Raw genomic sequence first — 16,804 nt, 5'->3', positions numbered from 1 at the left:
GCTCCGCATTGGTCATACATGCCATAAATCGCTCCAGGCAAATGCCGGGATGGTTCCTTTGAAAGGGCACGGCCGACTTCCTTCCCTAATCCTATGAGACTGATGACCTTGCTGTCTGGTCTCCTCCTCCAAAACAAAACAAACCAAACAAATGCCAGCCATACATGGCTAACACATGGCTACTTCCTCTGTTGTGAGGACCCACGTTGGTGTCACTGTGGCTCACATATGACTATCATCAACATCTTGCTCGACTGCTGACTTTTAACCACTCTACGGCAGACTTTTAACCTTCCTAGAACCCCACCTTCGGTGTTGGGTAACAATGTTTCAAACCGCAGATTTAATTTTAGGTTTTATTTGTGAGGGGGTTTCGTCATACAATCCAAGGGTGGGCATTTAGCCTTCTCTCTGAGGTCGCCACCCTCCCTCCATTGTAACTCTGTCGCACTTTCTTTGCATTTGTTTGTCTTCGTTGTCATCTTTTCCCTACATGTGCTCTTCTCGCCTTGTCTTTTTGAGGTGGACATTTTAATATGTTGCAGAGTGGCTGGCTCATCCTCATTTATTATTGTGATCAGCCAGCCCAGACTATATGCTCTATGGTTTTAATACCTTCTGCTTTTCTTTGTGGCGTATGTTTTCCCCATTTTTTGTTCATTCCATTCATTTTCTTTTTAGGTGTGCTGCTGAGTGTTTTTGTGCCTTGAGCCTTGCTTCCGTCAGGAAAAAAGGGTCTGATGACCCTGTAGTTTGGTCCCTTTATACTCAAAACCAACCAACCAATCAAGTTTGCTCTTTATAATAGTGTTACATTCCTTCCCGGATTTTCCATTGTTGTTGATCCAACATTGAAATTTGTCCCACAATTCTAAGACCATGAATAAAACTAACTGCAGTTCTGTCTTTATCAGTGATGAAAAGGTAGAAAACACACTGCTATATTATTGAAAGAGAATGTGGAGTATGATAATTCAGTTGAATATTGGGTAGTAGTATTGACAGCATGATTCAGGACCGTGTGTGCAACACAGAAGTGTGTTCAAAAGAAGGATTCTAGGACATAAATATGTAAATTAAGTTAAGGCTGTACAGAGAATACTATGCCTTGATGCACAATGAAAAGGCAATTTACTCGATAAACTCTACGTAAATAGGTGTGCCAGGCAGACGAAAGGAAGGTAAGACAGACAGTACTTCATTGAAACAAGCTGCTTTCAAATATGAAGTCCAGTCAAAAGAAGTGTGTCAAAAAACATTGCTTGACATATTTTGCATCACCCAGCAATGAAAACTCTCTCTTCAACATAAACTGGAAAGTGGAGTGACCACTCCTGAAGATGGTTGAGGAAAATATTTGTGTAGGCCACATGTCATATCAAATGATGACAGGTCCCTGTTTCAAGAACTCAGTTTGAGTTTCTCGAAGTAAGAATAAATCTTCGAAAGAATGTCTGTACCACAATCTCAATCTGTGCAGAAATTAATGATTCTTTATGATCAGAGCTTCAGATGAGATACAAATTCACAACATAGAACTTAGTCAGTTGTCATGCAAAAGCAGACTGAGCATACAAACTGCTAAAAAATAACACAGAAATGACTACAAAGGAACAATATATATGTTACATGCTGGACGTACAACACGTTGTACTTTGTCATAAATTGGCACATTCCATGGTATTCTGCCAGAGACAGTTGCCGTCGTATAATTTCATGGTTCATGACTTTGGTACTTAACTAACACAGTAAATTTAGGAGATGGATCTGGTGCACGGTGTGGTTCAGCCAAAATAGTTTCCTGTCTGATTAAATTTGTGATGCTTGAAAAAGGTATGGGACACAAACTAATTATATGGTCTGACCACCATGTTGGGCAGAACGATAACTGGAGAATTTTAGCACTTTATTTCTATCTGGTCAACTGCAAGTACTGTGTAAAAATACATAAAAAGTTTTTATGTTAGAGTGATAGTTTCCTGCCTTGTGACAGGAACTTTGCAGTGATTGAGGAAAGAAAGTGTCAAAAGTTATGGCTCCTTTAGAATGGAAGCATGCCATTGCTTAGGCCACTGTAGAACCGTCGAAGTTGACCATACAGGAGATGATGGAAGACAAGGGAATTGGATCTGTTGAGCTGGTTCTCAAAATGCCACCTACTTTGAAAATTACTGCTGTGCTCTGGTTGAAGCGATGCAGTGATGATCCTCAAGGCATAAGCAGTTTCATCCATGTGAAAGACATTGTATTGTGAAACATGTTTTTGAACATGAAGTAAAAGAAATTCTGTTGCATTTTGGTTTTTGGTTGCTCTACAATGGGGTACTGAAACTTGTAAGGAGAAGAAAGGCAATCTATTGGATGTGACGAAATACGGGGAATCAAAATCCAGGCATTTTATGAAAACATTCAGTGTGCCAACTGAGTGTAATGTACCAGCTTTGGGCTCAACTTCATGACAAACTCATGTTCTATTACTTATTTAAGACCAAAGCAATCAGTTTACTATAAATATTAGTTTGTATCTTGATATAATTTTTTTATTTAAAACTTTGAGACTCTAGGCAACCTTATAGTTCTAGTAGAGTGTGATATACAGCAATGCTGTATATCAGTTACTATACACTGTTTTTCCATTTTAATAGTTATGTATTTTCTAAAACCTATCCTTAGTGCAATTTTAAAAAGCACAACCAACGATTTTCAACAGTCTGCATCTGCAAACAATAAATATCTGCTATTACATTTTTATTAACGGTTTTTGTCGATTTCCTAAAAACTTGGAAATATACCATACAGCATTATTCATACACATGCTTCATTTTGCTATGATTATGTGCATCTATCAGGTGACACTAATTGAGAATATAATTGATTGGTACCTTCTTCCAGCCGCTAGGAAACTTCCATTGGCTCAGAGATGTTTGATATGCTGCTGTTAGAGAAGGAACAAGTTTAGTGTAATATGAGTGGTATTGTACAGCCATCTCATATTGCCCGGGTGCCTTTTCTCTATTAAGTGAGTACACATTATAAAATCAACAAAAATTGATCATCTCAGAATCTGTCATTATGATGTTTATGCCGGTACTGAAAGGAGGAACTCCATTATGATATTCCACAATGAAATAGATTTGAAAGAGAAAATTGAATATTTGGCCTTGTGTCTGTTATCTTCAGTTTGTGTGCCAATAGGGTAACTGATAGTGATTTCAGTCCAGCTACTGACACTGTGTGCTGATTGCTTACTGTGAAAATTCAATCAAGATGTGTAATGTTAATGCTTTGAAATTGGTCCTATGATGTACTGAGTTTCAGGGTAGTGAACAGAGCTGATTTCAGAATGTCTCTCTACAGTCCCATGCATGGGTCAAGGCCATCTACCACTGAGTATCTACCCTGTTAAAACCACCAGCTGCCTGTCAGTCAAGCAACATCTAAAAGTATGAAGTTAGGCATATATTGTAATAGTTAATGTATACTTAAACAAGTTGTTTAAACGAATTTAAATGCAGTGACAAGTAAATAAGGACATGTAAACACAGTGACAAAGTTAAGTTGAATGGTGTACTGTCAATGTAAGACACAAAAATGGAAATGGCCATCCTTAAAATCATTAAATTTAATTATATAGGATCACATAGCAAGGGTGAACACTTCAGATTGAAGATAATGCAGTTCAATTATGTTAATAATTGTGAATATTTGACAGATTCCCCAGTTACATAAGCTAATGTGAAATCGGAACTAAGTCCAGCTGGGTGTTAATCATCAGTGATGCTGTGTCGCTGTCAATCAAAGTTCAGTACAAAACAGAACTATCAGTTGCGCAAAGTGAAAGTTTGTCAGTCACAAAAACATACAACAATTTAATGTAATGAGAAAATGCCAAAATCCTCATGTATTGCTCAAAATCTTATCATCCATACAATTTTAGAGAGCTGAAATGACTCAACTGGTTGGCTACCCAGAGACTTCGGTTCAACTACTGTCAAAAGCTATGCAGACTTAACAGTAACAGTTCATTGGCCCAGACTATGTGAGAAACACACATACATTACCAAAGACTATGAGGCACAGCAGCACTGTTTATTTAAAACCTCAAGAAACCATACCATGCTACTCATTTTCAAAACATCTTACAAAACTTAATTAAAATAAGTGATTGAAAGTACATTGTTCTTATTGAAACTAATCAACTTGAAATAAACACCTTCCCATACTGGTCACTTTGGAAGCTTACCAAACATTCTAAGATAAATATTAACATTAAATATCAATGAAGACATGATAAACAACCATCATATGCAACTGTCAAAATAAGTCAATACAAGGAAATATTACTATAGAAACGAGTTTGTCATATCAGATGATATCATAATTTCCTGCTCATTTACATAGTGCTTTAAGGTACTGTGTAGCACATACCAAATTCGAAGTACAACCAGTTGAACTGGACCCATCTTGATCACACTGCATAATAGTGAATTTGTCAAAAATACCTGAACATAAATTCACTAAGGATGATGGATTTAAATTGATTTTGGCAGAGAAGCTAAGACAGCTTTGTTCTAACCTGGCACTGAAACAGTTTATTGTGCAGTATTGCTCGCTGTATATCTAGTAAAGCCAACTAGTGCCCTTAGATAGTGCAAGGAGTCTCTCTACCCATTATTTGTTAGACACAATTTCTTCACTTCTAGTTGCACTGAAAATTCTGTCTCTTTGGTCTCCAATGTCATGCATTGGAAGATTAGGTGTGATGCAGTTTCTTCACTCTCATCACAGATGCTACATTTATGGTCTTCTTCCATTATACCCATTGTATGTAGGTGTTTTTTTTAAATTCCCATGACTGGTCATCAGTCCAAACATGAGTTTAATCTCTTTCCTCTTCGAGCCCAGGGTTACAGAGCATCTTTTAAAGCACAACTTTGGCATCGTTACCTTACCATGTTTTTGCTTATAGACCTTGATCTAGTATTCTATGTGCTTCTTCTAAGCCAGTTCCATAGTTCGTTTGATCATAGCATTGGTGATTATCAGAACAGGTACCGGTCCACTGAATGGAGTCTTTGCCTCCATCCTGGCCAACCTGTCAGCTTCTTTATTGTCACTGATCCCTGAGTGACTAAGGACCCATATTAAGTTTCCGCTATTGAATCCGCTAACTCCACCAAAGCCCTGTGACATTCTGCAATAATAATGTATTGTGCTGCAGGAGCTCCCAATAATTTGAGGGCTACCTTGCTGTCTGAATAGATGTAGATGCTATGGTCCTTGTAGCACCTATATATATTCTCCTCCACACACGCCTTGATTGCAGTAATTTCAGCTTGGAATACCAAGGCCAGTTTTCCTAGAGAGATGATGCACTCCAGTTTTGGCTGAATCCTGTACACCCCACCCCCAGCGCCTTGGTCTGATTTTGACCCATCAGTGAACCAGACAGTGTCCTCTGCATGGTGTCAAACTGTTTTCCCACTGCTCCCTGCTTCCAATTATTGTATTGTAAGGCTTGTTGAAGCAGTTGAGAGTTGTTATACAGTCAGGCAGCATTTCTCAAGCCATTCCTTTATTTTAGTGTGTGAGTCTGGATATCCAATGTGATCCAGTTTTTACCAGTTTTGAGTGTGTATGCACCAGCTGCTGCCTTCATCTTAACCCAAAGATGTAGTGGAGGCATGTCCAGCATGACTTACATCCCAGTGGTTGGTGTGCTACTAATTCTGCCTGTTGTGGCAAAGCAGGCCAGTTTGTGCACCTTAGCAAGCTCCTTAGCTGCAGCCTGCTGTTGTACATTCTTCCACGACACTACGGCCCCATAGGAGATCCTAAGTCTAACCACTGTTGTGTGTGTCCAGTGCATACATCAGGATCTTAGGCCCCAGTTTTTGCCACAAGGTCTTCTGGTACTCACTAGAGTACAATTCGCCTTGGAGCAGATGCTCTTAATGTGAAGGGTCCATGTTAGTTTCTCATCTAAGATTATCTCTAGATATTTCACTATCCCCTTCACAGATAGAGTTTCATCAAAAAGCTTTAGATGTCCTCCTTCGTGATTGATACCACAACAGTCTTGTTAGGATTAACGTTTAGGTCCTATGTAATGTACCAGTCTTGCACAATGTCCAGTGCACCTTGTGCCATATTCCTAACCTTGTCAGCAAATTTGCCAGGTATTACTATGACAAGGTCATCTGCGTATCCGTGGCAAAAGCATTGTCTGTAATTTAGTTCCTCAATGAGTTCGTTCTCCAGTAGATTCCACAATAAAGTGGACAAAACTCCTTGTGGACAACCTCTAGTGGTGTTAATTACTATTTTTTCATTCATCATGTGGCCTCTACCCTCCTTCCACTAAGCATGGCCCTAGTCCACCTACATATAGTGGTCACTAGGTCATGCACCTCTGTTGACCTAACCATGGAATCAAAGGTTGTGTTACTAAAAGCCCCCTTGACGCCCAGGAAGATGCAGAGGGCTGTTTCTTGAAAGGAAAGTGCTTTCTCCACCCTCCCAACAAATAGTTGGAGAGCTGTCTCACTTGATTTACCTGGTTATGTGTGTTAGTTTGAATGTAGAGGAGCCCTAGTTAGCCTCCTCTCCCCAGCATGTACATTAACTCGACTGATTGGTCTCATATCCTTGGCCTTCGTATGATCAATTCTCCCTGGCTTTGGAATAAAGACAACCTTCACTGCCCTCCAGGCATTGGGAATGACTCCCACTGCTAGGCTAACCCGGAATAACGTGCAGAGGACTCTCATAAGATTGTCTCCTATTTGTTTTAAGAGAGCTGGAAAGATTCCATCTGGACCAGGTGACTTGACCAATTAGTATGTTGCCACCGCCCATTGGATTTTACTGAAATTGACACACTCCTTGGCTGATTCCCGGTCCTCTCTTTGAGTGCCTGAGAACCATTGTCTTCAGGGGTCGCATCCTGCTCTATGTTATCTGCCAGAGCATATTGAGGAAAATGAGTGTTGAGGAGCAGTTCCAGTGTCTCATGTGCTGTCTCTGTATTTTCCCCATCGTCCTTCCTCAGTTAACCTCCTGGATTAGTTGGTACTCTGGTGAGGATTTTGTGAAGCCTGGCTTGAGATAAGCACCTTCCCGTGCTGGTCACTTTAGAACTTTACGGAACATTCTGAGATAAATATTACATTATCAGTGAAATCATGATAAATTGCCATCATATGCAACTGTTACAGTAATTAAATACAAGGAAATATTTCTATACAAATAAACGTGTCATATCAGGTATGATTGTAATTTCCTGCTCATTTACATGGTGCTTTAGGTTACTACGTAGCACTTACCAAGTTTGAATTACAACCAATTGAACTTGACACATCTTGATCACACTGCATAATAGTTAACTTGTCAAAAACGTATCTAATACACATTTGATAAGGATAAGGGTGTAGTGTAATATATGCTGTCTTTTGGTGTATGGAATTGTGGAGTACATTTAGCTCTGGTCAAATTAATTGAGCAGTTCTAATCAAATTGTAGATACCCTGGATCCAGTTGAGTTCCAGTCAAACTATGTATTCACTGTACAGTTTGATGTATTGTTTATGCTTGTGGCAGTTTTGGCTTACATTATTATAATCAGTGTTTATAAAATTAATTAACGAAAAACTATACAGGGCTGTATTTAACTCCTGAAGTTGGGCTGCACAGTTTGAAATAGTACTGTTGAATTCAATTTTAGTGTTTTTCTATATAATATTTGTGAATAATATTTTATATCTGGAAAGTGACAAATTAGCAGTTGGCTATGCATCTGATTTTTTGAGAGATCAGTCAGCAGAGTTAGAATATTTGATTTGTTGTATCCTTTGTTTATTGCTGCCCCTCACTAATTTTGGCCGCATTCATCTTTTGTTTGTCAATGAGTTTATGATTATGTTTAAATGTGTGACAATAATTCTACTTGCCATCATAGCACTGACCTTGGGAAAGTCCTAAAATTTCTTAAAGATTCAAATGCAAAAGTTACATGAATGTGAATTTAAATACTGCCTCACAGCTGTCGGCCTTTTCTCACAGGAAAGTAACCCCAATGGATAGTAGGTTAAGGGCATTTCTCTTGACTTAGAAGGAACATAGTTCACCAAATCAAAATATTAAATGTATAGATTTTCATGTTTCAATGTTAAATGGGAAATGTTCAGTGTCAATCAATCCTGTGCATTTGATGGTAGATTCACATTACTATCTCACGTATAATATTTGAAAGTTTGAATGCATGACAGATTTTCAGTTACCTTCATTATTTGTTCAAATTAATTTCCAGTGGTGCTTACAAAGACTTGATACCATATATTGCAGTTTATAAAGTTCATTTGTTTCTTCAAAAAACTGCCTCCAAAATTGAGGTGTGTTACACTCAAATTTAATATAACAAGTCCAGTGTTCCAGTCAAAATTCCCGGTTGCCTTAAAAATGGCCATATATTCAATGCTGCAGGAAATCTATTTCTATCTAGTAACATTGGATTCAATTGGCAGAAGACATGCACCAGTGCAACGAACATGTTACAGGGATTCACAAGTTTTGTTGAGATGTTTCTCTTGGAACACCAGCTGATTGCGTACAAATCATTCTGTCCTTCCTCCTCTCTCTTCAGGGATGACCTGACCTTGGCTTATTGGTTACTGTTGTTTCATGTTTTTGCTATTGACTGTGCACACTTGTTTGTGGTTGTAATATGCCATAGTCCCTAGAAGTACTCCCAATCTTGAAGACATGCAAAACAGCTTGTCTCACATCAAGCGAGTGTTCTGTTTTGCTATACTTCTAGTTCTCTACAAGTAAACAATCACTGAGTGAATACCTCAGTCATAGTAGTTACTGGATACCATACCATCAAGGCAAGCTACAAACTTTCGAGCTAAAGGAATACATACATACATTGTTGTTGTATGATCATATTTGTTCACTAGATATGTAACCACAGCAGTGTGCAGCCCTTGATGGAGTGACACTTGAATGCATTGCTCTTTTGTAACTGCATGCAAGCAGTACTTACAGCATAACAACACCACTGCAAAATATTTCTGATCACTGCTGTAGCCTAACAAAACACTCCAAATACTGTTATCTGCATATTTGCAGAGACTCTTTGAGCTGCTTGCTGCAACTTGTTTGCAGCACATATATGATTGCTATGCTTTACTGAGAAGGTACTACAAATATGGAACAATTTTTTTTCCTGATCAATTACAGGCCAGCTAAGGTTTTACATTTATTTATGCTACTCCTTCTTCTGTACACATTTTTCTTTCCACTCACCTGACGTTCAATTTCTATCTTGTCTTTTTGGAACTGTTATTTTGTGGAGAATTTACCAACTTAATCCTGTTTCTGTATTTGGTTTGGTTTTAAATATCTTGCTAATTTATACAAGTTTCTTGTAGGTCTTTGTGCACTCTTGTAAGGCATTGAGATTTTTTAATGGTTTTAGTACTGTTACAGAGTTTTTCTTTTCAGACTCATTAACCTTGTATGCCAAATTTTGTCTCCAGTTATTTTCCTACATATTTATCTATACTTCTGTATTGTTTCTGAATTTAAATGTTTGTGGTGGTATTCTGTTTCCTAATATCTTTTTCGTAATTTTCACTATCTTTTGTTGATTCTAAAATTAGTATTTGTGATACAGATGTGTATTCTGTGTGATACAGATGTGTATTTTGGCCAAATGACTACTTTGCAAGTTGGAGGTTCTGCAATTTTGGAGAATGAATTTTTACTATAAACATCTTCTGTTAACTGAAATGCAGAGTCCATCTTTTATAGTCTTCCTCTTGTGGTTCCATTTTCCCCACCATTTGGCTACATGAATTCTCATAGATCCTTAAATTTGTCTTCCCCTGACCCTCCCACACTTCGTATTTGATAGGGATGTTGCAGTCCTGTAGTTACCCATTACTGCTTCACTGCTGCTTATCAGAGGAGACGACTAGTCATGCTTTTTCCTACTGTTTTTCTTTCTCTCTGTTCTGTGGTTTCTCTACATTGTCAGCATTGCTAAATTATCTACAAAAGTTGAACAAACAATTTTGAAATTATCAATTTTCTAACCAAGTAGTATTCAACTTCTGGTAGTAGATTCTGAGAATAGCTCCATCTGTTCAATATTCACTTTTCTAGTATAGTCCGAAAGAAGAATGGAGTTAGTACATTGCCTTGGCTAAAGTCTGTTCTTATCTGAAATGAGGCTGTCTTCTGTATTTCAGATTCTTTAAGAATTTTGAAATAAAGCAGTCTTGCTTTATAGTCATAAGCCTTCTAAAATGTTACAGATGTATTCCAATAGTATTTTGCTCCTTTAGTCCTCTATCAGTTTGGCCTTCACAGGACCATCCTGTCCTAAGCCATCTCTGACATATCTTGTATTTTAGAATTCTGCTGTTGTCTCCTTGAACTTTTCATGGAATTTCATTGAATCTTATGTGAACATGGTTATCAGTTATTCTAGGCCAGGAATCTTACTTTTATTATTCAGTGGTAATGGTCAATTTCAACAGATATCTATGTCTGACTCTGGAATTCATCATCTTTTTGGAATTGTGCTTTGTTACTGGCACACAAGCTGTCTGATATTCTCAAGTCATATTATTGTTGTCCTCGTATCTTTTTAGTGGTGCATGCTAAATGTCTTTTTCTTTGCAGTTTTCCGTTTTTCTTACATCTAGTCAGGCAGACATTCATAAATGAAAACATTTTCTACCAGGGCTGATATGGAATGTATTTATTCAAAATTAATTTGGCAGTTGTACAATTCTCAAGTGGTAGCTCAGTGTGATGTCTGAATCCTTTATAATTCCTTTTGAGGTAATACTTTTGTTTTAACCATGTTTACAAATTCCATTTTCTTTACAAGATGGGAGTCTTTGTAATCTGTAAGCCTAGAAATTGGTAGTACTTCATGTATTAATTTCTATCAAAGTCATGTCATACTGCACATCTTAATATCCACTCCCCAAGCACTAGTCATGACATTTAATAACACTGACTTAGTTCATAGTAATCTGTCACTTGAGAATGGCATAACAGTCAAAATTCCAGTTGTGAATAAATTCATTTAATAGCAGTTTGGGCAGATATTGATCTCATCTCCATTCTGTGCCAGTCTGAGGATAAAAATTAAATAAAATCTGTATGTTTTCCTCTGGAACTTCATCAGATGCTTCTCAACATTGTTCTGAGGACTGTTTTACCTTCTGCATTGTTATCCTGATCTATTGGTGCATGTGCATTAATTATTGTGTACCTCTCACCTAAATATTGAATTATTGCAGGGAGAGAGACTTCTGGAGGTGATGAAAAATTTGGATTTTGGATTGTTTGGGGGAAGAGGCAAAACAGCGAGGTCATTGGTCTAATTGGATTAGGAAAGGATGGGGAAGGAAGTCGGCCATGCCCTTTCAAAGGAACCATCCTGGCATTTGCCTGGAGTGATTTAGAGAAATCATGGAAAACCTAAATCCGGATGGTCGGGTGTGGGATTGAACCGTTGTCCTCCCAAAAAATTTGGTACCGTTTGCAACATAATTGCCATTTATGAATGCAGAGCCTAGTTCTGTAGTAGTTTCGTGAATTTCTTCCCTGTGTTCTCTGTGAAGAATCTACAGTTCTCTGATTGTGGTATTTCTTCATCTGTGAATGTGATATTTTGTAATGCCAATTTCAACTTGTCCATTTACAATGTGTGAAACTATTTTGAGTTTGCCAATATTTATTAATGTTTGTATATTTAATGGTCCAAGCCTGTATGTAGTTCTGGGTGTGAACTTAAGGTTGGGTTTAGGAGTCACTCCTCACCTCTGCAAGTTGGTCTGGGCTGCCCAGAGCACAAAGGTCCAAATGTGTCACTTACGATGATGGATTCATCTGTCAGTGCATGGCAGTTTTCATAACAGAAAAAAAGTGAAAGAAAACTTTACACAAAGTGTAAGTGCATAACAGATTAAAGATGTTATTGGTCACTTTCCTTTGTGAAGTATCTAGTAGGAAGTATGGCTACAATCAAATTACTGGCTTGTGTAGTTATTTACAGTACTGAAGACAGTGAGAAAATGGAGAATGAATTCTTACTAACATTCTGTTTCATTAACTGCAACAGTTTATCATGTCCTCTTAAATGATATTTTCAAGCCTAACTTGCAGCATTTTGTGGACCAATCACATGTTGGTGGGCGTTAATAGAATTCTATGTATTTACTGTCTCATCAGTTGTAAATCACTGGCCATTTCTTCAAATATTTCAGGTGGAAACCTCAATAAGATGTGCATCTGATAGTGCAAGGTAAGTTTTCATAATTCACTGCAGAACTTTTTCAGAAATATAAATTTTTGTTTATTAATTGTGAGAGTACTTCAGTTATAAAATGCACTACTGTAATGATTCATTAATACTATTCTTTGCAACAACCGTTATGTGACTATTCCTAGATAAATAGAGCAAATGTCTGATATCCATACAGGAAAATAAAAGTTCAGGTGGCATATCAGCAGCTGAATTGTGTTTAATGCAGAATGTCACATGAAATCACTTAAATTCAACAGATTCATCTTGATGGGCACAAGCTAATATCATACTGCAGTAGAACAAGTTAGAAGAAAGGGTGAATGGCTATATATCCAAAAATTGGAGCTGATTCCCAGCCTTTCAGATTAATGAATATAGTGTTGAACACCTCTCTCAATTCGGTGCCACAGTGGTGCTCAGGTAATGCACAAGCTTGTAGTGGTTTACAGGCCACCATCAAGAAGAAACATAAGTAGCTGGTGCCACTTTCAGTAAGGCTGTGAAGACTTAACTGATGAATCCTCATTCTCTTTGTTTCTCCTTCATCCTGGTGTGTTCCTGAAGGCTGTCCCATTCGTTAGACACATTACAGGTGTCAAGGTAATGCATAATTGGCAGCTCCAGATCAACGGGTAGGGTTCTCATGTACCCTCCGATACAGATCAGGCCCAGAAGGGTGAGTGACTGAGCTGTTACCTTTCCAAATGCCAATTGGTCCCTCTGTCAGGAGTTTGGGGGGTGTGACCTGAGGTGTGAACAATCATTAACGGTGGGTGAATCCCCCTTTGAGGGGGTTCCCAGTTGGAAAGAGCATGCCATTGGAGATGTTGGCAGTCATGGGGGATTCTTTTGCAATGTATCAATCACCATCTTAGCGTGTGTCTACTAAACATAAACATAAACAAAATGAGGCTATAGATTTGAAGGCCCTCCCAAATGCACCTTGGTTCCTCATGGTGTCACATACTGAAGAGGATCATTTCTTTGCTACAGTTAATGCATGCCTTATTCTGGAAGGTGTTGCAGTTGGAGACTGTGTGAAATTTTTCTCATTTATGATAAAGATGGATGCAAACTTAATGCCCACAAGCACTCAAAAAAAAAAAAAATGGTTCAAATGTCTCTGAGCACTATGGGACTTAACGTCTATGGTCATCAGTCCCCTAGAACTTAGAACTACTTAAACATAACTAACCTAAGGGCAGCACACAACACCCAGTCATCACCAGGCAGAGAAAATCCCTGACCCCGCCGGGAATCGAACCCGGGAACCCGGGCGCAGGAAGCGAGAACGCTACTGCACGACAATGAGCTGCGGACCCCCATGCACTCATTTTCTACCATTTGCTCGAGTAGTTTTTGCCTCAAAGATTAAGGGAGGCTGTGAAGTAATCACAGTCCAACCATACATTCCAAATCAAATGCGTTCCTACAAGTGTCAACATTATAATAAATTGTGTATCCAGTCAAAACATGGCCAAGTGTGTTACTTTTGGCAGAGATGCTCACGAGAGCAGCTGTTCGCCTCCTCTCTGCTGTATCAATTGTAATCCCGTGAATGTCCCAAGCGTCTTAATGAGCAAGCATCCAGGAGATCTGATTGAAGGCCATTAAACTCCACCCTGTCACTTGAAATTGTTAGCTAGTCAAAATCTGTGCATTTTACCATCTGGCATTTACAGTACCATTTTTGCTATGCCATGCGTAATGGAGGATATGCCCACCAAGACTTACAACTTCAAGTCAGTGTTGCAGTAGTGAAATCACACAGGTCACAATAGCATCCCTGTCTCCTACTACAGCTACGCAACAAGCAATCAGATCTTTACATTTGGTGGCGGAATCACGTGCTACACAACTATCAGGCTGAAAGGACAAAAGCCATACTCCTTCAAAGACTTTCTACAGCTAAAAACATACTCTTCATCCGTCAACTAGAAAGTTCTAAGAACTCTAACAAAAACAAATGGTCTTCTCCTTCCCTGACTTGGAGATCCACTTCAGTGGTGTTGGCATATGTACCCTTACCTGGCTGACCTCCATTTTGCTGGTGCCCACTGCCTACCGATTTTTTGCCGTGGAATTCAGACTGACCCAGGGAGAGTGCCAATATGTTTGTAGATCTCATGGAACAGGATTCTTCAGCCTCTTCCCCCTGTAACAGTGGATTTTTGAAGGCTTGCACTCAGCAGCCACCAAGGTGACTAATCTTCATTTGTTCCCTCTTCCCCAATCCCCATTATGACTTCTCCAATGGAAAATTCATGGCATTAGATCCCAGGAGGGATCTAATGCCATATTTGTGATGTCATGGGTCAAAGCAGACAGGCGGGATCGGACGCTTCCGTATTTCCAGACAAAATTGTCTCAAGGTTTATATGGTTTGACTTGTCACACACATTTATCCACGAAAACGGGTTGCCTGAATGCTCGTCCTGGGTATCATTGTCTTTGCTATCCCAAGCAACCATATTATGGAATCACCCAACAGGTGTCTCAGCTCCCTTTTCGCCAAGGATTTTACACTCTGTTACAGTTCCACACAAACGTGTCTCCATGTGTGGCGTCTTCAGCGTCGTTCCTATCTTTTCTAGTGAAGCATGGACAGTGGCTTTCACTTTTCCACTGCCAAAACCTTTTGTATGAATATTTGGCTGCGTAATGAGTTTCTTACACCATCTTTACATCTTGCACCTTTCGTTCTTCCATTCATTGAAACTAGAAAATTCCTGTTGCTAATATCTGATAGGAAACTTCCTTGGTCCTCCCATGTATTCTTACCTGGCTGTACATGGTACCCAGTTCCTCAGTGTCCTACATCTCATAAGTGGTACTTCCAGGGGAGCGGATCAGACCACCCTCCTCCATTTTTTTTAAATCCCATGTCCATTCATAACTAGACTGTGGGTGTTTAGTTCACTCCTCTGCACTTCTGTTCATCATTTGCTGTCTTAACACACTCCACCATCATGGAATATGTTTCACCACTGGTGGCTTTTACACGAGCCCGGTAGAGAGTCTATGCAGAAGATGCTGAGCAACTAGTTATACTGGCATGATGTCCTCCTCAGTGGATAGGCATGCCGTTTCTCTTTGACGCCTGACCACTCATCTTATTCCATGACTCCCTTATCTTCTAGTATGGGTCATGCCACCTTGGCTTCATGTAACAGCCCATATTCATTGTGGACGTCATTTTCTTCACTTTTATAAGCAAGACTCACTATAGGAAAAAATGCATAAATAATATGGACTAATCTGTCGTCGAGGTACAAAATTCATTACAATATTACACTCTACACGAATTGTACTGACTGGCAGTTGGTTCACCAGTTGATAAATCAAAAATTTTATCAGTATTATGCACCATCACTTGTCCCTCTGAGAAACCTAGTAGCCATCCTATTAAATATTTGTGACTGAAGTCCGCAATGTGTTTTGTTTCTATCTTTGATTTAAACATATTAACGTTTGCCTTCACCTCATACCTCAAATCCCTTAACAAAACGTTTCAAGTATACATATGAATTGGCAGTGTTGCAAGTGCCAAGAGGCATTGACACAACTTCCCAATCCTCTAGATGCAATTTATTATTAATTCAGTGACGTTAGCTATGCTTTCGTATGTTTCCAGCCAGTTAATGCTGTACATCGCTACCCCCTGCACATATATGGGAGGAAAGTAGTTTGCTTTCAATTTAAACCAATTAGGATTAGAGTGAACATAATTTCATTGCAGATTCAAATGACGTGGAGACTTGCATACTGCTTGTTTTTATGCATTTTTCAGGAAAAATATCATGCAGAAATATCCTCAGAGGTATGAACTGAAGTCATGGTAGCGTCGAACATTGTACATCAGCTGGTTCCTATTGGTGAAGTGACAACACAGTTCTTCAGGTGGCCTTAAATCACCAAGAGCTCCACACCCCAAACAACATCTAAATTGACAGTTCCATGTTTCTTGGATTTCCACATTGTCTTAGGCAATGTATCCTTTATAAGCACGCTGTAAAATCTCGTGATTTTAAGTTTGCTGACGAGTTTAACCAGATCTGTGTTATTAATCCCTTTTTCCAGTATCATTGCTGTCGGCCTTTATGTACAACTAAAGCCATGTAAATATAGGCCTTTACCTATAGCAATGGCCTCCATGGTCATATTATGCCTTTCAGCTGCTTGTAATTACTTTTCGCTTTTTCGGGCGTTCTGTACTGCTTGAATTATATCAGCTCTCCTAGCTAATGAAACCAGTAGCTGACAGCCCAGCAAATGCAGGTATCAGAAACAGAATTATTCCATCAGATGTCTTTGATATTTTTAGGAACGTGGGCGTTTTAACACATCATGTGCACTTTGTATACATTGTCCAATGCATTAAAGCCCTTATCACCATAAGCTAGGGGCTATTTTAGTTTTGTTCCAGCTCCACAGAAATTGTATCCAGAGATATACACTTCTGATGGCAGATTCTCG

General features: G+C 38.9%; 1 protein-coding gene across 9 annotated transcripts in view; it reads left to right on the top strand.

Moving 5' to 3' along the window:
- LOC126427081 (zinc finger protein 99-like) overlaps positions 1-16,804 on the top strand; it is a 141,063-nt gene that overhangs the window by 96,600 nt on the left and 27,659 nt on the right. For 7 of the 9 annotated variants that reach the window (XM_050089257.1, XM_050089256.1, XM_050089255.1 and 4 more), the window contains one exon: positions 12,288-12,325. The exons of the other annotated variants lie outside the window; for them this stretch is intronic. In XM_050089257.1, coding sequence (XP_049945214.1) covers positions 12,288-12,325 — 38 coding nt within the window. The remainder of the gene's footprint in view (positions 1-12,287; positions 12,326-16,804) is intronic. 9 annotated transcript variants of the gene reach the window in all.

Source organism: Schistocerca serialis, chromosome 11, assembly GCF_023864345.2.
Source record: "Schistocerca serialis cubense isolate TAMUIC-IGC-003099 chromosome 11, iqSchSeri2.2, whole genome shotgun sequence".
Classification (NCBI taxonomy): domain Eukaryota; kingdom Metazoa; phylum Arthropoda; class Insecta; order Orthoptera; family Acrididae; genus Schistocerca; species Schistocerca serialis.
Note: the sequence above shows the minus strand (reverse complement) of the source record. Positions and strands in the feature narration are given on the sequence as shown.